Source organism: Carassius gibelio, chromosome B7 (genome assembly GCF_023724105.1).
Source record: "Carassius gibelio isolate Cgi1373 ecotype wild population from Czech Republic chromosome B7, carGib1.2-hapl.c, whole genome shotgun sequence".
In the NCBI taxonomy this organism is placed as follows: Eukaryota; Metazoa; Chordata; class Actinopteri; order Cypriniformes; family Cyprinidae; genus Carassius; species Carassius gibelio.
The window spans coordinates 14226201-14251811 of NC_068402.1; the positions used below are offsets into that span (position 1 = coordinate 14226201).

Sequence of the window (25611 nt, forward strand, 5' to 3'; positions counted from 1 at the left end):
TTCTCTCATCATAAACAACAAAGTGCAGAAGTACTTGCAGTGTAAATATAATAGATTTATTGATCATACAATGTAAACAGCTTCACTGATTATAACGGGAGTGTTTAAAGCGCATAAACTCGCGCAATGGTAATGTAAATGCTCGTTTTCTGAATAACTGAGGAAATGTAAGCCTTATGATTAGTCACTTACAATGTCTCTAAGAAATTGTTATCATGTTAGATTAAAATTTTGTCATATTAAAAACATTAGGCTGCTTTTAACCTTACACTGTAGTTGGTCAACTTTTCGGCAATGAAACCAAGTAAATAAATAAATAAACAATAGGGGTGCTCCGATCACGATCGGCCGATCGTTGATGCGCATCTCGTCAGTAAAGCCGGTTCTCTAATCAGCGGTTAATTCCATCAGGTGCCACCGGCTTTACTGACGAGATGCGCATAACGATCGGCCGATCGTGATCGGAGCACCTCTAATAAACAAATTAGCATGATAATATTGTGTATTGGTGAACTTACAGGCAATGGGATGATATGAAAATCGGCAAACACTAAACACTACATAATAAATATTACATACAATAAACACTATGAAAGAAAACTCTACACTCAAAAATCATGCCCAAAATACTCAAGACCCCAAGTTCTTGAGGAAGCTTTGAGAGTGTCGAATCAGACGTGAGTGCTAGGGAATACCTGAGGCTGTGTGCGACACTGCTCTTTAATTGGCAGAATCACAGGCAAAGCCAGACAAATCACCTGAGACCTGCCGCTAATTACCCACAAGCAGGCCTGGGATTATTTTGTAAATTATACCAGCATGGCATTTTGAGTCTATGGTTGGGAATGGGATGGATTCTGTAAACACGTGAACTGATAGGGTGGTAACTGGGATAAAGAGGTGGTGGTTTTATTTTGGAATTTGAGGAATTTTAGGTCTTTGTCAATGGTGCCCTGTTTGCAAACATATTATTGGAACTCTTATTCCTGTACGTCTCAGACAAGCTTGCAGTGGGCGGGATCAACACAAGCCAGTGTAAAGGTCAGATGAGAGACCCTGTGCAGAATTTGAAAGCGAGTCTTGACATTTTTTCATTGGATTCCTTTAAGCAATACAACAGAACAGGAGTCCATGCAAAATCTGTCAAATGCCTGTACGTGTGGGAAGACGCCTGCCGAGTTTTGCAAGCTTCTGCATTTAAAGCCAGTGTGCTGTTGTGAAATGGGGGAGGGGTGAAACGGAGCCGCTTCAGAGCAAGTGACCATATACAACAACCAGATAGCATCTTCCATTCCAGTGCCTCAGAAACACTTTCAGACAAGACAACATCATCATTTGAACAGATCTATATCTATAATAAAATCTATGATGCAAACATACAGATTTGTCTGTAATGCTGCCGTAAGCGGGCGTCTGCCACAGCTGCTCCCTGCATGTGCATATTGTGGGTTCCATTAAATCCGACCCCCCTACTCTGAATTAATAGTCCATCTATCTATATAATTTCTTCATGCTTTCCCTCATCGGTCTCCATATGCGCTATAAACAAAGGATCTTTGAGTGGAAGAGCTTCATTGCTCATCCAGCTGACCTTAGACACCCAGAGCCCCTCCTCCAGCATTCTGCTGCAAGCCCAGGCACCTCAGGGAGATAGGAAAGATTAAATGAGACCACTCTCGCTACATAACACACATCCAGTTCCTGGAAATGCTTTCCATAGGCACGAGCTTAGACTAGAGGAAGGGAGGAGTGAAGAGAGGAAAGCAGAACAAGAGGGAGGCACATGGGTGAAAAAGAACAGGGGTAAAGGAAGAGAGAAACATGAGAAAGTGAAATAAGCCTGTTGCCTTATGTTATGACCGTGTGAAGAGCTCTGAAGAAAGTCATGTTTCATAGCAGAGCATTCTTCTAAATATGTTTCTAGAGACGGATCTGGACAGTCGACTAGTCAGCCAACAATCGACAATTCAATTTATAAGCTTGACTAGTTTATCTAGATTTTTAATGTATGACCATGTATCTGAAGATGCCTGGTGGATTCAGGGTCTATGAAATGCGTTTTATTTAATTTTTTCTCAAATTCATTTTTCTCCATTCATTTTCTGGATTCCATTAGAATGGTTTCAATAAATTTATAAAAAGCAAAAAAATCTCTAATTAACTGATTTTATTTGATTTATTTTGTCTAGATAAAAATAATGAAGTAGTTACAACTAGGGCTGCAACTAACGATTATTTTGATAATCGATTAATCTGTCGATTATTTTTACGATTAATCGATTAATCGGTTTATGTACTTATATTTTAGTTTTTTCCATTTTTTCCCCAATGAAATTATTAATAAAGGGTCTTTATCATTCAGCATAGACTTTTAAGAGATTTTAACCATTTTGCATTGTCATATCCTCATCAAAAATATACATGGAGTTGTTTTATTATGTTAGTAATCCTTTGTCGAACTCTTCTGCAATCAAAACACTGACCCATACTCTAGCAAAATTCACAAGGAGATTTCAAATATTGTTTTCACCATGGCAGTCCTTAGAGCTCCTAAAGTAGTTTAACATCCCAAACAAAGCTTAAGGAATCTTTGAGAACATATTTTCACGAAGTATAAGGATAAAACAGAATAAAATTGCAGTGCATTGTATTTTATTATTTACTGGGAAAAAGCTTTATAGCTTATTCTGTGAAATTGTAAACAATCCTTCGGAAAAAAAAAAGTGCCAATGGCATGAAACCTGAATGGAACTCACAATTTAAAGTAAAATCCATCAGAAGGTTGTCCAGAAAAAAAAAAAAATTGGGACACACAAAAAACCTGCTGTGTGAAAAAGAGCAGTGAATACTTAGAAAAGAAGTGCATTTTAAATATACTCAAACATTTAAAAACAAACGTTTCTAAAAACGCGTGTAAAACGCTAGTCGCGCCGCTTTCTCCTTCTTTCCAAAGCGCCCCTGAGGCGTCTGCCTTTGCTAAGCAACCATGACGTGCTCTCTCCATGACGTGCCCTCTCCATGAAGACCCGGAAATTTCAGCAAAGGATAAATGGATGCGGTGTGGACGCGCCTGGAAAAACGGGCGCATCGCACCGCGTGCGTGTCGCGACCGCGTCGCTTCCATTATGAGAGTGCATACTGCGCGCCTACATAGGAAATAACGAACTTGAGCACGCAAAATACACGATATGTGAACGGCCCCTTAAACAGTTCAGTAGTGCAGAGTTTACAGGTTACTCTTCATTTTGAAGGCTCAAAGTAAAGTACTCCCACTTCCCGCTGAATGCTGCAGAGACGCTGTTCGGGAAGCACGTGACATAAAACGAGGCCAGCTATTGGCTATTCGCTACTTCACCTGCTGTACTGGCTGAGTAAAACCTCCGGTGGCTCATTACTGCCACACTTTGGTCACCGCAGATTTGAAATATGCACGAAATGAGCCGCTTATGGCAAATAAAATTTATTTAGCGACGAATCGATTACTAAATTAGTTGACAACTATTTTAATAATCGATTTTAATCGATTAAATCGATTCGTTGTTTCAGCTCTAGTTACAACTAAATCCTCATTTTAAATAGTAAAAGTTAATTATATTACTAGGGATGCACCGATCATGATTTTTCATGGCCGATTCCAATACCGATTTTTTTTACAAACAAACTGGCTGATTCCGATACCGATTTCCGATTTTTTTATTTATTATTTATTTTTATTATCTTTAAGCAACAAACAAGAAAGAAGGAAAGTGTGCATAAACAAGATGATTATTTGGTATTTAATAGGCCAAACCGGCTTTTGGCTATTGAAAACAATAACTGCAACCATCTGAAATTAACAGCAGTAACTGCACAATAAGTAGCCTACATTGAATACAAACATAGATGTTACAGACATCAGCATTTAGCTTTTGTTTTTGAATTGGGTTGAAACTACAGAGAACTGGCCTTAGATGAAAAGATTAACTGTAACCATGTGAAATTAAAGGCAACAACTACGTAGTTCTACAATCCAAACAACACAATCAACACACATTCAATAAGATGTTTCTTGATCAGCATTCAGTATTTTTGTTTTTAAATTGGGTTTTAAATAAAAGGTCTTTACCAATGTCTTTATTTACAGATTAAATAAAAGTATGCTATATAAACAGATTATTCCAAAATGTTCAAATCAAATAATGTTGGTGCGAATAAAACAAAGATGCAAAGTGTTTTCATTCATCCAATAATCATTGGATCAATGAATCATTACCCTAAAATGTTTTAATTGGATGAATGAAACACTTTTTCTCAGTGTGCTACAGCAGGTGATTTTAAATCAAGTTGATGTAATTTTAAGGTAAAATAAAAATAATCATCCAGAACTGACATTTACTTCTGGCTTTCCAAACGAGTATGCAAGTTCCACTTTACAAAAAAAAAAAAAAAAAAGTTTTGTCACAGTTTAGTCTGTTTTGTTTCTCATCCAACACGTGAGAAGTTGATCTGAACATCTCTACACGGTCTACTCGTGTTCAGGGCTCGGACCGGTAACAGTAAGCTCGCGCAGCTTCAGTGTGCACAGAAAAGGGACTGTTATCTGTGCGCCAGTACACCAACGGCTGATCGCTTCCTGCTATCTGTGCCTCAGACATGTAGCTCTGCATTTCCAGTACTGATCGGCTGCCCGTGTCCTGCGCACAGATTTTGAAATACTTCCACACAAATGACATAGCGAACGATTACAATGTAGTCTGTGCACACGGCCGCACTTCCAGAAAAATCGGCCTAAAGAAGACCAAAAACCGATTTATTTCAGTTCAGATTTATGGCCGGTCGACCGGTGCATCCCTACATATTACAGATTAATAAAATGTTAACGAATATAATGTAATGTAATAAATAACCAACAGGTAGCAGAAGAGCAGGAAAAGTGCCATACCAGGGTTGTTACTGAACAGTATGGCCAGAAAAGCCACTTAGTTAGAAAAGCTTAAATGTTTTTAACATAATAGAATGTAAATAAACAACATTTTATAAACAGATTATGTATTTGATACTTCGCATTGCACTACATCTCAAAAAACAAGTGCCTCGCCAACTCTGTTTTTTGAGAGGTAACACTCAAATCACTACACAAACACACGCAAAGCATTAGGTAGAGACCTCTTTATCACTGTACCTGTCTTGCTAAGAGGGAATGCAAACTACACCTATTCACACTGCTCAAACGTGTACTCACAAAAGACCCCCACTTTCCTCTGACCTTGGCCACGTGATGTTTTCCCGAGCTGTAAAGCCTCTCCCTCCCCCTCCACTGAAGTCCTATCCAAACCACAGCCGACGCACGGCTTGCAGATCAGCATTCAGTCACAAACACACAAGCCCACATTCCTGCACAGTATCTCTCATCCTAACTCTCCACACTAAAGCCATATAACGGCAGGACCACATGATTTCAGCTGCATTCCAGTGCTGTTGTTTGAAGAGGGATAATAGTCCTCATGACCTTTAGGAAAATAAATGAGGGAGCTGATCTTACTGGCGCAGAGAAAACAACGTGCAAGTGGAAGGAGGGAAAATCTAATTAAACACACACACACACACAAAAACCTATAGAACTGCTCAATATATAGCTGGCCAACCTCAAGACAGACAGCTGAATCAGTAGTCAAGACAGGCTTCCTCAAGCTTCTCTGACAGGATGTGTTTTCTACATCCAAACACAAGCATGTGGCCGGCAGGCGGGGCATAGAAACCACACACAGCCCTCATCAGCTGTAAGGACAGCGGAAGAATTGGTGTACCTTGTCATGATTTTACCAGTAAATAACATGAGTCTGAGTCTGTTTTTGTATGTATATTCTCCCACTTTAGTTGCTTCTAATTTAAAACATAGAAGGAAAAGAGAAATATATTGGTAAAATTAATAGGAAAAAATACTTCTAGAACCAAGGCTGCTGAACAAATTGGACAGGTACTGTTTCTCTCTATAGTATTATGTTATTCTGAACATATCCAGCAAGTGAACAGACTGGGCTGCACATCCGTGCCTGACAGACCCACCTGCTTTTCTGAGACCAGCACATTGTGAACCTCTTCTAGAGAAGGTCACCGTGCATTATAGTTTACAGCTGGCAACCATAAAATCACTTACTAATCTTTGTGTGCATGTTAAATAAACATCCCTCCAGGCTTGACTGAGTGTGAAAACTTATGTTTCACCTCACTCGTGCTGTCACAGAGGTATAAAACATGCAAACATGCACCCATAAATAAACAGCCTGAGGAGTTACTCATCCAAGACGAACGTCTGAATGATTCAGGTCCTGAGAAAGACAACCACACCACGATCAACCTCCAATGCACGGCCTACGATGACGACAGTTTAGGATTCGAGGGGCTCAACTCAATGACTTTGCTGGAAGGCGTGTGGTGGCAGCCAGCACTATTTATGGCAGCAGTTAAAAAAAAGTAATAGAATAAAGCGATGATTCTCAGCTCGGGAACAGACGCCTCAATAACAATTAGGAGAGAAGCGGGACAGTAAAACCAAATCAAGCAACGGGAAGAGGGGGCGTGGCTCAGACAAAACATATCAGATGTGATTGAGTTTAGAGCTTCAATCAGATTTCAAAGGGGAAGACTGCTGAGAGCTCCATCTGACACAGTTTGGGGAAACCCAGGCAAAATACCAGAAGCTATAGCGTTTATTAAATGGATATGTGAGCAGCAAACTGAAAATCGAATCTACAAAAAACGTCTCTGCTCTTCTGCGAACGCAATGGAAATCTTTACAACACTGAAGCCGAGGCACTGAACTACTTTTTGCAAGAATGTGCAAACGTCCTGCAGATCATAAGACCAAAACAAAAAAGAGAATCTTGTTTGATTTTGGTCCACAGAAAGACAAAAAGTGGGCATTCTCCATTATATGGGGCTAATCCTTAAAGAACACAATGGACCCTTTTCATATTTCTGGGTTTCTCAGAGGCTGAAGTCGTCATAGTTGGGTAAACTTCTTTTGCAACTGATCAAGTATTTTTTGCAATTCCATTTTCTCAAACAGAAAATGATTTACAATTAGATATGATTTACAATACTGTTGACCATTGAAACGTGTCATAAGTGTGAGAATGGTCCATAACACCTGGGAGCTTGGTGGAATGCCTTCAAAACAAAAGAGAATACCATCTTCATGTCTAGACCCAGGTGTGCTGAAACAGTTCCTTACTGGGGACTTCACTGAGCCATAAACAGCCATGAACCTCATACTACAGTTCAGACAAGTTTCATATAATGCCATGTGAAGATCTTTAAATCTGCTTCCCCAGAAGTTTAACAGCTGTCTTCTAAAAAAACACTTGCTGAAATCCAGTTACAAGGACATATTGATGAGAAATCTCACCTGAAGGCATCTCCGACGGTTACGATCTCCACTTCACTGTCCGTGGAGGTGACGTTGATCTCCTCGCTGGCAGGCACTGCGAGTGCAGGAGTCGCTTCGATCACAACCACATCCTCATCCAGGACACCTGATTGAATACATGGAATTTAAGCACATTAAGGCTAATATTCAACCAACAATGCACTGAAACCTACTTGTATACAGCAAATACTCATGTTTCAGATCACAATTTTGGAAACCCACACATGAAGAGACACAACTGAGCCAACAGGAACTTTTTTACTTCTATGGTATATTTTTCCATTATAGGCTGAAAGAATTCATGACTTCAGGGTCTTATTTGCATGATACTAAGTATCTCTATTGCTTCACATGTCCTTTTTATAACAATAACACTGAATAAGATAGACAAACAAAATAGTGAATTAATGAGGTGACTGTGGTGGGAGAAAATATTTACATTATTGAGGAGATTATTAGGAGAGAAAAGAAAAAGAACACCTGCAACAAGATCATTGGTTACAAATTGTGTGAAACTGTAAGCTGCAAGTGAGATGGTCAGATGTTCTGCAGGCATCTCAACTTTTTTGGCATTTGTAACTCTGCGTCTGGAGTGTTTTTTGACGAGAAGAAAAGGCAGATTTCATGACACTTCCAGTAGTACAGCAAAGCAGGTTTATTTGTATAGCACTATATAATTCAACACACAATACTCATTTAAAATGCCTAATTAAAAATAAACTTAACTACTTTGTATAGTCAGTTAGGTTAGAAATGCAAATGCTACATATATAAAAGATTCACTGTTGTTTAGCATGGAGTTGCTAACAACATCAGGTTTTTATTCTTACAATTACCAAACAGAATTGCAAAATGTAAAAATAGTGTATGAAAATTTTAACAATAATACTTTTTTTAACATTTAAGTCATGATGGTGGCTAAACCTCCAAGGCCCCTTATTTTGTAAGATTAATAATTAGATTTTTTTTTTTTTACATTTCCATGAAAACAAAATATTCCCATGGCCCCACAACCCTATATAGGTCAAGCAGTTTGGAGAAAGAAAAATGGATGGATGGACAGTAAATTCCATTTTTTTTTTTTTTTTAATTAAAATTATTTTAAGTCATCTTGAGGCCCCTAATGGGCTCTGGCCCCAGGCTCAGAACCACTTGTTTAAATCACTTAAGGGAAGGTGGTTATTTCACTTTGCACATGGCAGATAGCCCTGTATGTATGTTGTCCATTTACAGTCATTCTTTGGTCCAACCTCACCAAAGCATCAAGCTTTATACTGGTACACAAAAATCATCATATTCCCAACACAGCATAAAGTCTGTATTTTACTGCTTGTGAATTTTGGCTAATCAGTGAATGGCTTCTCTAGTAAAATGTTTATTTTTAAAGTATATCCAACATACAAATATATTTGAATGTCCACCAGTATCCTTGCAAGTTTTATGATGGGAAGCACACATATGCACTCCCATCCGAGACCAGTGGTCATCTGTACTTTCATAGTGTTATCTGTGTTTCCAAAGTCTTCATCCCACTCATTGATCTAGAGCAGAAGCAATATCAGCCTCAGTAGCCTCAGCAGCTGTTTAATTGATGATGGTTTGGTGCAGCAGTGGAGCCAACCAATGCTTCAGGCAGGCATGCTTATGTGTGCGCCAGGGAAGCTAAATGTAGGTCAGTAAAAGATGTGCTTTGCAGTGTGCTGGGCTGGCACAAGCTTTTGTAGTACAATCACTCATCTCTCTTCTGATTGGCTCTGCTGGTTGACTTCTCATTCCTCTAACTCGAGCTCTGCCTGGATTTGGTGTCAAGAGGCTCAGGGTGTGTTCAAAATAAAGCTCACAAGCATAGCTGGTACACGTCTCAGTGCGACTGACAAAAAACTTCAACTCAAGCTCCATTTTCTACAGAAAATGACATCCAGAACTACATGAAAGAGACATCTGAAAACCTTTGATGTGAATTACAGTAATGCCATGACCCTCACCCAGTTTTGAATAAAAGATAAAACAAGACTTAATTGAGCTCCAATTCATGCTATCAGTCTTCCTGCCATAATTTCAAAAAGTCTATTAATTTTTGCTTTTTCAACAGCAGTCAGGCTTAAAGTTTTGCTTCTCATCGTAGCACTAAGCAGCATATATACCAGTTTCATTCTACACTGAATACAATGTTAAAAACGACTCCAGCTCTGTAAGGTCGTTGTGTCGCACTGTGTCAGGCATGTTTGTGCACCGAGGCAGAAGCTTGTGGCTCGGGAGATTCAACATCGTTCTCTGGGGGTGTGTTGTTAAGGTCGGCCCTCCCACTGAGTGCTGCTGCTTAGCACCCCGCTCTTACCCCGTTCCCCACGCTGCCCACAAGAAATGATCACACTACCAAACATAGCTACAACTTACAGCAATAAACACAATCATATATATTCTCAGTGCACAACCATTCAAAGTTACAATTCTGCAATCCTCTGTGAATGTACTATCATAAACAGGTTCTTTGTCAAAAAAAATAAAAAAATAATAATGCATCAGTAAATCAGATAATTAGACTATGTGCCAAATAAATGGCAATGTCTTTTGGTTCGACATGCAGGCGTAATAAAGGCATATGCTTAACTTCTTTACAATGACATTCCCATACCTAATGTCCTGTATGTATTTGTTGATAATGTATCTAAAAATTAGTGGAGGACAAGTTGTTATGAACAGAGATGCTTTATGCTAAGCACTTCACACTAACTCATAAGCACACAGTTTTTTGTTTGTTTGTTTTTAAAAGGGAAAAACGGCATTATGCATTCTATGACTTGGAAGAAACTCTAAATATTTAATCTAAAAAAAATGTCCTGCCTCCTTTGGCTGCTACCAGTAATTATTAAGTGTCTTTGCATAGCAGACTACTCACGTGTACACCTGTAAACATGCTGGTGTGGGGGAGTGGCAGGAAGAGAGAGAGAGAGAGAGACAGACAGACATAGAACAGATGAAGCACTAGGCCACTAATTATGCATGCCAGGGCCTCCTCTGATGCATGTTTAGCTGCAGATATTTTAAACACATTTTAGTGGTTTTATAGGCATGATGTGTGCATGTTCAATCAAGTGATTCAGATCTCATTGAGAGGGGAATGTGTGATGTTCAGATCATCTTTCTTGATACATTAGAAAGAGCAGTGGCAGAGAGCTGGTTAAGGACTTGCTGTTGCTCAACAGGAAACTCAAACATTCTGCGGCATGTAACACACACAGGGTGGCTTGCTGATGCACTTTTCACATTTTATCCTCTGTAGCTATCATTCAAAAACAAAAATGATGGCCATAACAGAAGTTTAATAAAATATGAACAGTAATGACCAATAAATAGCCCCAAAGATTCATGAGAACTATAAAACACAACTAGCCCTAGGAACAGAGCTCATTTGCATGCCTGAAATAAAATGGAAAAATAAGTACAGCATATTTGAAACTTTATTTACATGATGTTTAAAGAATGCAGCTTGTTTCCCACACTGTGTTAAAATCTACTTGGCCACACTGTCTTAAGAGGGACTGAAGGGATGAGACTTGCATAGATCCACAATATAAAACTCCACTTACATTTTTATGAGGGCTGAAAAAATACAATCAAGGACAACAGAAGTAGAATGCAAGAGCATGGCAGGAAATGGATCAGCTGACATGCTGGTAATGCTTTCAGAGACTGCTTGTAAAAATAAGTCCTGAAACATCAACTTTCAGCAAAGAGAGTATGAAAATACACACTATTGTTTATAAGCATGCAGTCAGTCATCTGTTTTAATGTTTTGTAAAAAATCTCTTATGCTGACCAAATCTGCATTTGTTTGATCAAATATACAGTTACACTACCTCAAACTATTATTACAAAATTAAAACCGTTTTCTACTTTAAAATATACTCCTGTGATGCAAAGCTGAACTTTTGGCAGTCATTACCCCAGGTCTCAATGTCACATGATCCTTCAGTAATCATTCTAATTTGCTGATTTGGTGCTCAAGAAACACTTCTTACTACTTTCACAGTTAAATACAGTGTTGTGATATAGTACTTCAAGATTCTTTGGTGAAAAGAAAGCTTCAAAAAGTGTTTATTAGAAAGATATTTTTTGTAACAACCTACAAGTATTCTCTCCCAATAAAAATATTACTTTCTTAAAAACAAATATTACACGCTGCAGGTGTCCCGAGTTCGGGACTTTTCCCAATCCCACTATCTCACACTACACTGTCCTATCTAAATAAAGGCAAAAAAAAAAAGTCTTACTGACTTCAAACTTTTGATATATAATATTCAACATATTATTATAAACTTGATGAGAAAGTCAGACCAGAAAGTTTGAAAAGATTAAAAAGAAAAAACTGAAGTTTAAAAAGTTTTAGGTTTGATGGTTTTCAGTCTGAAATAGTTTGAAGTTTAAAGTAGTTTTTGTGAAAGCTTAATGTTTGAATGTTCAAAGAAAGACAGACAGACAGATGATAGATAGAAATAGTCAGATGATAGATTTGCTTCACAATTACAATAACATTTGACTTGGCCTTTATTTGGCCTTCTGAAAGTACAGTAGATGCATTTAGGAATCTTTATAGGGGTGCTATTATGCTCTTTTACAAAGTCTTGATTTTGTTTTGGGGCTGTACTAGGTCATTTCACATATTTTATATTATTACAATACCTCTTTCCCCTGGCATGAACAGCTTGAAGAGTTCCTGTATCAAATGAAGGACTGCGTTCTTGAATATGAAATGTGCAGTGATTGGTTAGCTGGACCAGTGTGTGCTATGATTGACAGCACTCAGCACCTGGTCTGGAAATGCCCTGCCTTTTACCAAAGCTGCCTGCTACAAGCTTCAGTTTAAATATTGCGACAAAATCAAATTAACTTAAGCGTGATTTAAACCCGGATGATTGTAACCAGTCTAAGCTCGTCTTTCTTGGGAACACTAGCTCGTCTCTGACATAGTGATAACACTCATTGTCTTCTCTAGTGCAGCTCAACCAGTTCTCATCCCATTCATCGATCTTTGTGATATCACAAATCCCCGAAAATATGCATTGTAGTCCAAACGAGTCATTCGCTGTAGTTTCTGAAAAGTGATTTCTGTTAAATAAAATAACTCCTTTTGATATTGGACTTTGAGCTTTGTAACTTTGCAGATCATTTTCATGCTCAAAAAGCAACATTACAGACTAACTACAGTTGAAAAAGTGAATGAGCATAATAGCACCCCTTTAAGATTACTTACAAGAAAACAGCAACGCATTTTATGGATGACAGTTTCGTGGAATAACAGTAAGCTCTTTTTGTCCTTCCCTCAACTTCCTTTAAAAAGCACTATGTAGTGAAGTTAGGTTAAAGGTAAATAATAAAAAGCGATTTACCTGAGGCCACAGCGGCAGTGCTGGCTTGGCTGCTACTGCTGCTAACATCTACATACAGCTCATCCTCTGCCTCAGTGGAGGAAGGGGAGGAGGAGTCAGAGGTCAGCTCCTCGCTAGAGCTGCTGGTACTGTGCAGGAGGGCATACTTCTTTCGTGCAAACACCTCTCGCTTCTTTCTCTGCAGCAGTAATCGCTCCTTCTGCTTTGGAGTCTGCTGAGCTCCACCTCCTGTCCCGCCCTTCACAAAACGCTTCCTGTGCAATGGCCTGTGTGAGTTGAGACACGGACGTTTCACATGATTGCTTTCCGGCTCAAGTCGTGCCCACTTGTGCGACCTGCTGGCACGAGTCCGGGCGACTAGCGGCCGCATGCCTACTGCGTTGCCAGGCCCTCCTCCTGCACTCCCAGTGGAGGCCGAACCAGAAACCTTGAGCTGCTGCTGTCTAACTGTCATTGGCCTACCGTCTTCCTCTGAGCTAAGAGTGTCCGAGTCACCAAACCGAAGGCTGGAGGAGGGCGAAGAGGCACAGTCACTCAAAGAGGACTCTGGGTTCCTCTCGTCTTCACTACGTGTCTCTAGCAGCATGGGCATGTGGTGGGGCGGAGTGAGGGCTCCCTCACTCACTGGCGCTTCCTTCAGAGAGCAATACGATGGCCCAGGCTGCTGGCTCTTGCGCTTTTTGCGTCCTGACAAGCCTCTTTCACAGTCTCTGCGACCTCCAGCATCCCGTGAAGGCCGTAGTCTGGTCTCGGGACATAGCGGAGAAGAGAAATCACTTCCTGCCTTGCCAATCACCTCCATCTCAGCAGGGAAGCTCTTAGCCGTCTCCATGGGTTCAGGGTTAGCCAGAGGCCCCTTCAGGGGCTCCTGCTTACGTCGTACATCAGACGGAATCTCACTCTTCATTGCGACTAACCCACAACAAAGTGCCACTGAGGCTCAATACATGGAATCCTAGGGTTCCATTGGAGATCCAGCAATCCTACAACTGGAAAACAAAGAAATAGGCAGAGGATGAGAATACTGACCCTAAAAGACCCAAACGAATTATATGAACAACAGACCAAGACAGAGTTACACAAAAAGACCAACAGAACCAAGTAAAAAAAAAAAAAAAAAAAAAAAAAAAAAATAGCCAAAAAAAGAGGGGAAGAAGCATTTCTAATTTTTGTCAAAGTTTAAAACATTTGTGCTGCTTAATATTTTTATGTAAACCGTGACACTGTTTTTAAGTAGAAAGATTTATTTGATCACATTAGTACAGTTGACGTCAAAAGTATACATACACCTGGTAGAATCTGCAAAATGTTAATTATTTTACCAACATAAGAGGCATCATATGACCTGAATGAGATTTTTCACATAAAAGATGTTTACATATAGTCCACAAGAGAAATTAATAGTTGAATTTATAAAAATGAGCTCTTTACATACAGACAAAATAATATAGAATTTTTATTTCAAGCCACTTGTTATTGGTCATAGTATGATAATAATCTGTGGCTTATCGATATTTTTCAGAGTTCTTTGTACATCCCTACAATGTGACAAGTCAAACAGAATGCGTGTATGGAAAACAAGCTTTCCCTTTGTTTCCAATGCAAAACCTAGGTCGGAATTGGTTGTGAAGATTGTTTTAGCAGCCATTTCTGGCCGAGCATGAGTCAGACAGCGTTGTTATCCAGGCAGCACTCGTTCACGCTGTAATAAAGGAAAGGAAACGGTGACTAAAGAAAGGTCATCTCTTGCATGGTGTAGACAGAAACGAGCAACTGCGCACGTTTCAGGAGCGGCTTAATACCTCCTGCAAAAGACTACCACATAAACCTAGCATGCACAGGATAATGGTGCTAGGGGTCATTATTTCCCACCCTCACCTAGTTTTCCATTATTCTTACGATAAACAGCATAGGAAAAGAGCAACCCATATCTCTCACACAATGCGAGGCCTAATAGCAGACAGCTGTTTGTTGTTTTGCATAAAATGGTGTTCAATACAGGTGTATACGAACATCTTGATCCCTATATAATGCAGTTATTTGTGCTGAAGCAACCTAATTAAATCCCTCTTAAATTAGGTTCCCGCTTGCTTGCATAATGGGTATTTATCCATCACTGCCCGTAATGTTCACGATGATTACCAACGTCCACAAAGCCTCTTTCTCCTCTCATTATGAAAATCTAACAATTCAGCCATTTTATTCATTACCTCTTTTCTGCTCATCTCACAACCATTTTTCCCTCTTTAATCAAAATCTCGCCATGTTTCTGATCACTCTTCCATTCACCAGAATCCCATTACGCTCCCACATTTCTTCAGCCTTCCCTAATTAACATCTCGAAACCCAGAGTGGCACCATGCCCCGCACGCCTTACGCTTCACAGCAGTCATGACAAGGCCCAGCGTTCCCTTACCTTTAAATTATGAAAGCACCCATCTGTTACACAGGGCATAGTCTCTGCTTTTGAGTCATCTTCTCTATCTGGTGGCAAAGAGCCTAAAAGGTAGTTTCCTGTATACAGCAATCTAAGACGAGAGCATTCCAGCGATTCATATTGCCACAGTTTGAGTGTGCTTCAAGATAATACATTGACATAATATACAAATTAGAAACAAAACTCACAACGAAAGGACTGCCCTGTGAATAGTACCATCTTGTACAATGAAAGGAATAGTTTAGAGAAATATGTTTTAACTCTGTATTGCATATATACACCAAGTGCTGCTACCATACATTTCTAGAATGCGTTACAGGCCTAAATATTGGAAATACACACAACAACTATTTAAAAAATTGGTATTGGCAAGAGTTTTTTCTTTAATGTTTTTGAAAACATTTCTTTGGGGAACTCACCAAGGCTGCATTCATCTGATCAAATTGTTTTTTTTTTGTTAGCTTTTTCATTATAATCCAAAATGTTATATCCTAGTCTGTTCTTCTAATTTGTTTTGTTCTGTATGCGTTGTATTTTGTTTTATCTAAAGTCCTTTAAGAAGCTGCTTTTAAGGTGCTATATAAAAAATAAAGTTTATTGATTGTTATCAAAGTAAATTACAGTCGAAAATAACCATTCTCTGTTTTAATATATTTAAAATTATTATTTTCCTGTGATGGCAAGCTGAATTGATTTTATTTATAATATTATCAGTGTTTAGAAGTTCTTTGCTATTTAAATGCTTATATTTCTGTGGAAACGGTTGTTTCAGGATTCTTTGATTAAAAGAAATTTCAAAAGAACAGCACTTATTTGAAATAAAGATATGTTGGAACATTATAAATATCTTAAAATAAATAAGCTAAACATTACAACACCTGTGCTGAAAATCTGTTTACATCAGTTAAAGCACTGTAGGCTAACACTGGGTGCAATCTCAGTATAGAAAATAAATATACAAGTAATATAAATTTAAAAAACTGTTGCTCTATTCCAGAGGTAAAAACCAAACAAAGACTAAAGAATAAAAACTGCACAAAATGTCTTCCTTCAAAGTAAACAATTTCAGGTTCCCAGTAACTGCAGTCTAAATGTTTCACTGTAACTATGGTAATACTGTTATTCTATCAAGACCACTAACTTTTATTATGACCCACTATATTGAGCAACATCCAGTTCCACAAAAGCAAACCAAAAGAAACCATCTCACAATCTTTTAATATAATCTCAAGAAACTTGGTCAATAACGCTGTAAATTTCCAAAAATGGGGAACATTTTGCGAAGCTTTTTTATACAGACAGAAGCCACATTTACACTCCTTCTGTAAATATCACTATTAATGCAAGACTCAGATAAAAGAAGATGAGGAACTCAAGCAACACATGAAAACTGTGTGACTGGGTCTCCTTTGCATGACTAGAATTATTTATTCAGTCTTTTTTTAAGTGGCAAAGTATATGATTCTTCATGCCATTTCATAGCATCATTTTCCCTGTATAAGAGCTCAAACTGTGTTTACCAACATCCCTGAGCTAGAATGCTCCCCCAGGCTCCTCTGAGGCTGATCCTGTCACCCTGTGATGTACCACTGTGCCACGCAACAAAGTGCACCACAGCACTTCCATATGAGGGGGTCCCAGAGGGGCCCATTGCGGCAGTGCCTCTTGACGCCAAGGTGGATACAGATTTCAGAAGATAGGGATTATGAGGGACTGTTTTAATTCCTTCCCCAAGGATTGCTGTGTATATCTATGTTGAGCAGCTCAGCAATAAGCAATAGCAGGACACACAGCCAGAAAGTGGGAGAATAACTGTAAATATCACTTCAAATCCACCACACAAATTATACAGTTCACGAAATATCAATGTGTTTTCAAAAAATGGAAACAATAATTCAAGTTACATCTAAAAGGCCCAAAAGGTTTTTGTTTTTTTTGCATGAATTCACAATAGACTCATTTCATGTCATGTTGAAGGATCACTTTTGAACTGTGCAAAGAGGTTTTTTTTTCATATTAAAAAATAAATACAATATTAATACATTATCAAAATTCAGCTGAATCATTTTGTATGATTCAGAATTGAATAGAATTCTGAACAAATTGTGTCAAATCTGACAGATAGTCTTTCCCCCAACGTTTTTGAAGACCATGAGTCAAGCTCAGATATCAATACACTACTAAACCTAAAATCACAGTTATTGCTTCACCAGGCATGACGTCTTGTTATGTTGGAGAGCTGAAACACTTATCACTAATAGATACAAATTAATCCTTAATAGAGGCAGATGACATTACATTTTAAAGAGCCATTGGGACAAATGGCATAGTATTTTCATATCTGGATGAAATATGAAGACAACAGCCACTGGGAGCAAAATAAGCAACACTGCCTCTTATTAGTAAGGGTTTATTTTTTCCAAACAGATAATGGAAATTCACAGTGAACAAAACACTGCGTAGTAGTTTGAGCCATGGTGACATTAATAATCCAGTCGCTTTCATTTCAGATGTCGCTGATTTATGGGAGTCAGCACCACATATGTCACACTCCCAGAGGGGGCACATTAAAAATGTTATTGGACATGCAAAAGCTGGAATCTGATCCAGCTGGCCGTTCAAGAAAGCAAGGCCAGCTGACCAATACGCTCTTAAAATGACCAAACGAAACCAGCGTTTCCATTTCCAATCAAATAACAACATCTGCTTCGATAACAACCCCATAAAATCACAACACAAAGACTACGAGGGTTTGATAAACAACAGAAAAGGAAACGCACCGATGGCATGTTGATGTTGTCGTTCTCACTTTCTTCAACACATCCACCGACAGCGCTAGAGATTACAAAACATCCTAAAATAGACATCTAAGATACATTTAAGCGATGGTGACTGTTGATGTTACATATCAGTAGCCCACTGGGCATGGATGTTCTGGGACAAACACACAAACACTCTCTCCTGAAACTGCTAGCGGCGGGCTATTAGCCTATCCAGTTAGTCAAACAATAGCTTCAACCAACTGAAATTTAGCGTAAAAACAACCACAAAGAGCGTCTCTTACCTCTATACACGTCAGGAAATTATCCCTCTTGGACTTAACCCCCTTTCCAGGGTACAATGTTCGTCGACAGAAGTGTAAAAATAAAAAAAAAGTATTGGGGAAGCGAGTGAACGTCAGCGGAGGCTCGTGTTAAACTGACAGACACACAAACCCGAGAGAGCAGAGAACAGAGGCCCAGCGCTTTAGCCTCCCCGCTAACTGACGGATATTTCGACGATTCCGCTCTAAACATATGAGGATACGCGCGCGAGTCACAATATCACACGGTAAACGTCACGGCGAGCTAAACTGACAGAGAGGACATTTTATTTATCGGTCATATGTGGCCAGATTTCCTCCTCGTTTGCCTCAGAGTGCGAGTCCCCATTCCTGCCGATCCGCGGCGTCCATTAGAGCGCTGCTGTGTGTGTGTGTGTGTGTGTGTGTGTGTGTGTGTGAACAGCTCCGCTGCTGCGTGCGAGTGAGCGAGCGAGCCACGGGAGGGAGTGTTTCGACATTTTACGACATTCTCGCATCCTTGGCGACTCTCGAGGAGCATAACATTAACTAAAGGCGTGTTGAGATTTAGATCGTGAATAATCCATGAATGATCATAATCGCTGAACAATTACTCTTGTGAATCTATATAGATTTTAGCGCGGTTTATGATTTTTGAGTGGTGTGCGTTACTGTGTTGTGGTGGTTGGTCGCCTCATGCTCTCTAGTGGCAGTACTCGTGTAACTCTCACATACTGTACACAAATACATCAACTGAAGCTGCTTGTTTGTATTTATGGGGTTGTCGTTATTTAAACAGAAGAAAACATTACATTGTCTTACAAACAACACTACACAAAATTACCCTTTCTGTTAAAAGCAATGTTAATAATGTTTTTAATAGTGTTTTGGGTCAGGTGATGGGGATATTGGTTTTGATTTATTATTTTTATTAAGGTGATGAAGCTGTTAAACCCTGAGGATAGTTTGTATATGTATTTTCTTTCCCTAAATAAATTATTATTATTCTGTTTTTCAGTGTTTTCAATCTTTTGAATCCCCTCGCCAAAGATGTGCGTACTGTCCAGTTCTGCAAATTAGGCCAGTAGGTGGAGTCAAGTGAATTATGCAGTATTTGTGTGTTCTGAACGGTTCTGAACTAACATTTTGGAACGAGTTATGTACGTTTCTATCAGAAAGAAAACAATTAAGAATGTATTACTACTTTTTGTACTATTATTTTTTTTGTTATTAATTTATTAGTCTTGGTACATTTTCTGTACATAAATGCTAATTATTAGGTAAGAAATCTCTACTGTAAGTTTTTTAGGTACACTGAAATTGTGTCTATGATAGGCATTAAAGCTACTCTCATTGTTTAACTCCATAAAAAAAAAAAAATCTTTTGCCTTTATTTATACTTGTTGGAATAATTTTATTCACAGCTGATTTGTCACGCTTTCAGTCTCTGTTTTCCTGGGTGTTCCCTAGTGAGCTCACTTCTCCTTAGGCACTTCACCATAGGCACTTTAATTCCTCTAGTCTGCTTCTGTCTTCACAGTAATTGCACTCCAATTAAATCGCACAGGTGCTGACAATCCTTTGTCATTAGTCTCCCTATGTATAGCTGTCTTTCTCTGTCATCTGTACCGTCTGTGTCTAAGTTCTCGTCTCCCGAGGCTTCCCCTTACCTTCTCGTTCCTCCGAGTTTCCTATCCGGTTCCCTGTTTTGTTTGGTTTGTCACCCTGAACTGTTTATTTTGTATTTAACCTTTTTTGTTACAATAAAGACTACCTGCAATTGGATCTACCCTCTCCTTGTGTTTTCCTAAACACCAACCGTCACATGATTCAAGAAATAATTTTAAAGCATCATACACATTTTCATTCATGCTGTCAGCTGCTTAGTCTGGCTTTTTAGGTTCAACAGATCACTGTTTGAAGACAGAAAAGCAGCCACTCACTTCAAAAGGCAGAGTGAACGAGAGTCAGAGCATGAACATTAAAAAACAAGGTTGATTCATTCACTTAAAATATTTATTATTCAATGAATCACTTCAGCTGTACTTTCTCACTATATCCTTAACATGCATGACTGCTGTTGACTCAGTGCTACATTTATTGTGTTTTATTATATTTGGTTCACAACCTTTGGACTCCAACACTATTTAAAGACCCCATGACTTTTCCAGTTGTTTGTGATTTAATTATGAGAAAAAAAGACTAAAAGCATTCCCCCTAACCATCCCCTTTATATTAATAATGTTGTGTATTATGTAAAATTCTCTCTTTATGATAATTAACATTAAGTAAATAACGGCGATTGGCCAATCAGAACTCAGTATTGTAACAAGCTGCAATAAGCAGCAGCATGTTTCCGTCTTTTTTCGTGCAAAATGGTTCAAGTGCAACTTTTTAAGTTCTTTAAAAAGAAGACAACAAATGGAACGGTTTTTCCTGGATTAGAATTTAAAGACAATCCCCGAAATTATGTCATTGTGCTGAATGTGTTGACTTTGAGGGACTGACTGAGAGATGATGGGAGAGCTGACGAGTGTCAGCAAAAAAGTATGACAAGTTAAGAAACAAAAACATATCTTGAGAATCCAGAATCATTCACTGCACGATGAAACCCATTGGAATGCAGTCAGAATGGCCTTATAATCAAAGCAATGAAAGAAAAAATAACCTTGTATTAGGTTTTATGTTTTTATATTTATAGCACAAGCAATTTAAATGTGTTTAGCAATGCGGTGTTTCATTCTTTGAATTAATCTGTTTTTGAACGAATCATGTGAGCCAGTGATTCAACGGTCCATTCACTTGGTTCAGTCGTTTTGAATGAATCGTTTGAGTTGAATGATTCAATAAATCATGTATTAAAACAGGTGCTACGACCTGTCTAGGATAAGGCCGCAACATAAACTGAAATCAACAATCAAAGGTCCTTTATACATATAGCCTATTTACAGAACCACAGAGTAAAAGCACAGCTTCAGAGGTGAGCAAAGGCAAAGACCAAAACAACAAACAAATACCAGGTCATTTCCTAACAGAAAATACTACAAAATAAACAAAATAAAAACTAAATAAAAATACAATATATGCTACCCTAACTCCCTATCTAATAAAAAACAGGAGAAAACAATATTTGCAAATAAAAAATTGCACTCACCCCCTACAGCTTCCAAGTGTGGAAAAGAACACTTACAATACAATACAAAATGGAAAATGAGATTGACAATTGACAAAAAAAAAAAAAAAAAAAAAAAAAAAGAGACAAGACGTAACACGGGGATTTGCTGCCACGTACTGGCAGTTTTATTGTTATATTTATTTATCCATGACATCCAAGGTCAGCACAAAAACACATTCAGCTAAATATTGTTTAATTAGCAGTATTAAACGAAATCCCTCCATTTAAGGCATTTGAAGGAAAATAAAGATTAAAAATAATAGTAATAGTGATTTAATGAATATTTTTCATTAAATAAAATTTTGAAATCCTTGTGTAAAATTAGCTCCGGGATAGGAGTAATATATTTACTAACAGTTTTACCCAATAAAATATTTAAAAGTTTGACATAATTAAAAAACTATGAAAAAAAAAAATACTTCAGTAGCAAACAATGGTTTCATATTCACATTGTTTAGTTTTAAAAAATGTGTTCAGCCTTTCAAAGCAAAAATCGTTTACCAACAGTGACTATCAACACAATCCTACCTATATGACTGTTCAACTAATCATTATTTAGGAATCAGTCACACAATCTGTAAATAACCTGTAAATTTATTCTCGTGTTTTACAGAGCTGCACGTGAAACCGGAGATAAAGGAAGATTGATAAGCGTCCTTTCGGTTTTCAACCAATCGAGGTCGAGTATTCCCTGACGCAGTGACCAATCAGAGAGAGCGGAGCCGTATTTGAATCAACAGCAGGCCTTTGTACTGTACGGAATGTTTTGAGTTGAGTTGGACAAGGAACACGAAGCAAAGCTAAACGGTCCATTTTTTTTTAAAAGTTACATTTTTATTTAAGCACGAGTTCTGCGATAAGCGTATTCGCCATGGATATTCACGCGTTGGTGAGTATTTAATGCAGAAACATGCTTTTGATGTATCTGATGAGAGATTTGCCGTGTGTAACGTCGAAACAACGCCACATTCGCTAGCTTACACTGCTAAAAATTGTTAAAATGCTTCTAGGTAAATTCCTTTAGTTGAAAAATGTCCTTTTCCCATACAGCGCAATGCAAACAACCCTGTTTTTATCGGTGGCAAAGGCGGGCCTGTGAACGGTGCAGGGAGGAGGCCCGTGTTTGGCGAACTGTCCAACTTCACCCACAAACCAGTTCAGACCAAGGTGCGTGTCTTATGTAACCTTACCACGATACAACGTGTTCATTTGAAAAGCATGTTACTCCACGTTCCTCTTTCGCCTTCAGAAGGTCCAACCTGTGGTACCTGTGATGCGAGCCGGCCAGCCAGCTGTTGTACCAGTCAAACGTGCCCCGGTGCAGCGCGAGGTACCCCAGCCTGCCCCAGCGCTGCCCTCTGCAGGAGCTGATGTGAGCATGAAGGAAGAGGAGTTGTGCCAAGCCTTTTCCAAAACGCTCTTTCCAGTCGAGGACATCGATGAAGGGGATGCTGACATGCCTCAGCTGTGTCCTGAATATGTGAAGGACATCTATGCGTACCTGCGATGCCTTGAGGTACATGACACTTAAAAATGTAACGTCTTTATTTAACCTTCATGCTTCCTCCAGCTGCTGTGCTCTTGTTCCAGGGTCAGCAGTCGGTTCGTCCCCGTTATATGCGTGGCTACGATATCAATGGAAGGATGCGTGCTCTCCTGGTTGACTGGCTCATTCAAGTGCACTCGAGATTTCAGCTCCTGCAGGAAACTTTGTACATGACTGTAGCTATCCTTGATCGCTTTCTCCAGGTACAAGTTATAACCCAAGCAGTGGAGCTTTAGATGACCTGAACTAACACGGGAAGAGATCAGTATTTTGGCTTTATAGATCCAATATTAAAATGGTATTTGAATGGACCCATGATTTTCTTAAGTGTAGAGTTCAAGTTTCCTTGTTCATACAGTTGACTGGGTTCTTAGGCTTATTTTTATTTTTTTGGTGTGTATATGTTGTCTACAATGAGTTTAAAAGCCACGCAGTGAATGAAGAGCTATCAAGCAAGCTTCTATTTTAGCATTGTGGTTTTGATAAAATTCTGCTTTTCAATTTGGCTGGGTTTGGTGTCAATTTGAATGAGATCCAGTACCAAGCTACATGTAAAAGCAGTTATTTGGCAACACTGCAATATACATGGTCTTAATTTATTATTATTATTATTTTAAATTTTTTTTTTTTTTCCTCTCCCCACTTCCCCTTGTTCTCTTTAAGGTCCAGCCTGTGACCCGTAAGAAGCTCCAGCTAGTAGGTGTTACTGCAATGCTGATTGCTTGTAAATACGAGGAGATGTATGTGCCAATGGTTGGGGACTTTGCCTACATTGCTGACGATGCCTTCACAAAAGCTCAGATCCGAGAGATGGAGATGCTGATTCTCAGTGAGCTCAACTTTGAGCTCGGACGTCCTCTGCCCCTGCACTTCCTGCGGAGGGCTTCAAAGGCTGGGAATGTAGGTTCAGGTTTTATGATCCCTGATGTGGTTTGGTACAGCATCAGATGTTGAGTCATCCATTCCTTTATTTTCTTTAATTCTAAACGTCTGCTTTTTAGGCTGATGCTGAGAAGCATACACTTGCGAAATATTTCCTAGAACTGACACTACTTGACTACGACATGGTCCACTTTAACCCTTCGGAGACTGCAGCTGCTGCCCTGTGCCTTTCTCAACTTGTACTTGATGGCCAAAAATGGGTAATTGTCTTCTAATTTCAGAATTCTGTATCTGCTTATCAGTTTAATGATCCATCTTTTAATTCCTCCTGTTGCAGTCACCAACCCAGCAACACTACTCTTCCTATGATGAGGCTCACCTGAAGCCGATCATGCAGCAGATTGCCAAAAATGTGGTTATGGTCAATGAAGGGCTCTCAAAGCATGTGGTAAGCAGTTTCCCGCACTTGTGCATGGGGATTTGGTTCTACTGAATGCTCTGCTGATGTTGTCCATCTTTTGCAGACGGTGAGAAAGAAATACTCCAGCAGTAGGCTCATGAAGATCAGCCTTCTTCCCCAGCTGAAGTCGTCACTTGTGAAGGATCTGGCTGCTCCTCTGCTGTCCAGCTCTTGAGTGCTTCTATGTGGGAATGGACACTGAAACCTGCACTTTATTTTGTGTCAGCCATTTTGGGAGATGGACTGCTGCTTTTTAAACTGATGTACATATTCTGTATAAATAAACATTGTTCTACTTTTTTTATGAAGATTACGCTTTTAATCTGAGGGTTTAAGGTTTTTTTTTTGTAACTGGTTTTATGAACTTGCTGGAGCTGTATTTTATATATTGCTTTACCTTGGTGGCCAAATTGAAGCTGGAATCAATTAAAATCCAAAGATTTATTACAATTTTCTGACTTGTGTTTTCATGTTGACCGTGATTATGTGCACACTCTTAAATATAACCGCTTGTACGTGACTATATTTATCCTAAAGTCTCTTCACCTGCTGTCAGTGTTGCACAATTATAATGCTTGTAATCAGTTTAATTTCCAAAGTGAAGAAGGACAAGTTTTAAAGGCCTTGGGTGTTAAGGATGCTCAAATGCAAATGGTTTTGTTTCAAGAGCAACCATGAATTCCGATTTTGCTTTTTTTTTTTTTATTCTTAGTTTTCAGTCAATCCCTTCATTATTCAGTATAATCAATTTAATTTTTTTTTTCCCAGAGAGATTAGTGGAAATGTTTATTGAAACAAGATTTTTGCGATGTAGAACACTACTTGTTGGATTTGTGTTTGTCAGATGGAGTCTGAGCATTGAAACATATGCAACTAAGATTATTCAATAAACTGCTTTTATTACCACCACTTTGTTTCTTGCTCTCCACTGACTTTGCTCAGTCAACTCTTTGGCTGAGAGCTGGTTAATATGATTTTTGGGTACCAAAAGATAAGATCGGTTTTGGGTATTCGACTACTTTGATGACTAGTTTTGTTACCATACAAAATGGCTATTTTCTAACAGGATCTGGCATCTGGGACTAGATCTTAATTATCTGGCGTGAAGGCATGATCTAACAGTCTCGTTCACTAATTATTCATTATAATTAACAAAATATTTAAGGGATAGTTCACCCAAAAATGAAAATTCAGTTTTTAAGTACTGCCCCTCATAACATTCCAACCCCATAAGACATTCATTAATCTCTGT

General features: G+C 38.8%; 2 protein-coding genes across 7 annotated transcripts in view; one reads left to right on the top strand and one right to left on the bottom strand.

The window, feature by feature from the left end:
• Nucleotides 1–18785, bottom strand: part of rnf111 (ring finger protein 111) — a 34354-nt gene extending 15569 nt beyond the window's left edge. For 2 of the 5 annotated variants that reach the window (XM_052560752.1, XM_052560749.1), the window contains exons 1-3: nt 18300–18756; nt 12799–13787; nt 7388–7514 (exon numbers count right to left, since the gene is read on the bottom strand). In XM_052560752.1, coding sequence (XP_052416712.1) covers nt 7388–7514; nt 12799–13705 — 1034 coding nt within the window. In that variant the 5' untranslated portion in view covers nt 13706–13787; nt 18300–18756. Of the gene's footprint in view, nt 1–7387; nt 7515–12798; nt 13788–18015; nt 18071–18299 lie in introns of all 5 variants that reach the window. The other 3 variants (XM_052560750.1, XM_052560751.1, XM_052560753.1) reach the window with 3 other exon arrangements.
• A 3389-nt stretch (nt 18786–22174) lies between these two features.
• On the top strand, nt 22175–24809 carry ccnb2 (cyclin B2). 2 transcript variants are annotated; one of them, XM_052560783.1, is made up of 8 exons: nt 22175–22360; nt 22522–22638; nt 22721–22987; nt 23062–23220; nt 23681–23917; nt 24019–24159; nt 24237–24347; nt 24424–24809. In XM_052560783.1, the coding sequence occupies exons 1-8, from the start codon at nt 22343–22345 to the stop codon at nt 24532–24534; spliced, it is 1161 nt and encodes a 386-aa protein (XP_052416743.1). In that variant the 5' UTR covers nt 22175–22342; the 3' UTR covers nt 24535–24809. The 2 variants fall into 2 exon arrangements, with proteins under 2 accessions (XP_052416743.1, XP_052416744.1); XM_052560784.1 differs by having other exon boundaries at nt 22192–22360; nt 22724–22987.
• Nucleotides 24810–25611: the final 802 nt, after the last annotated feature.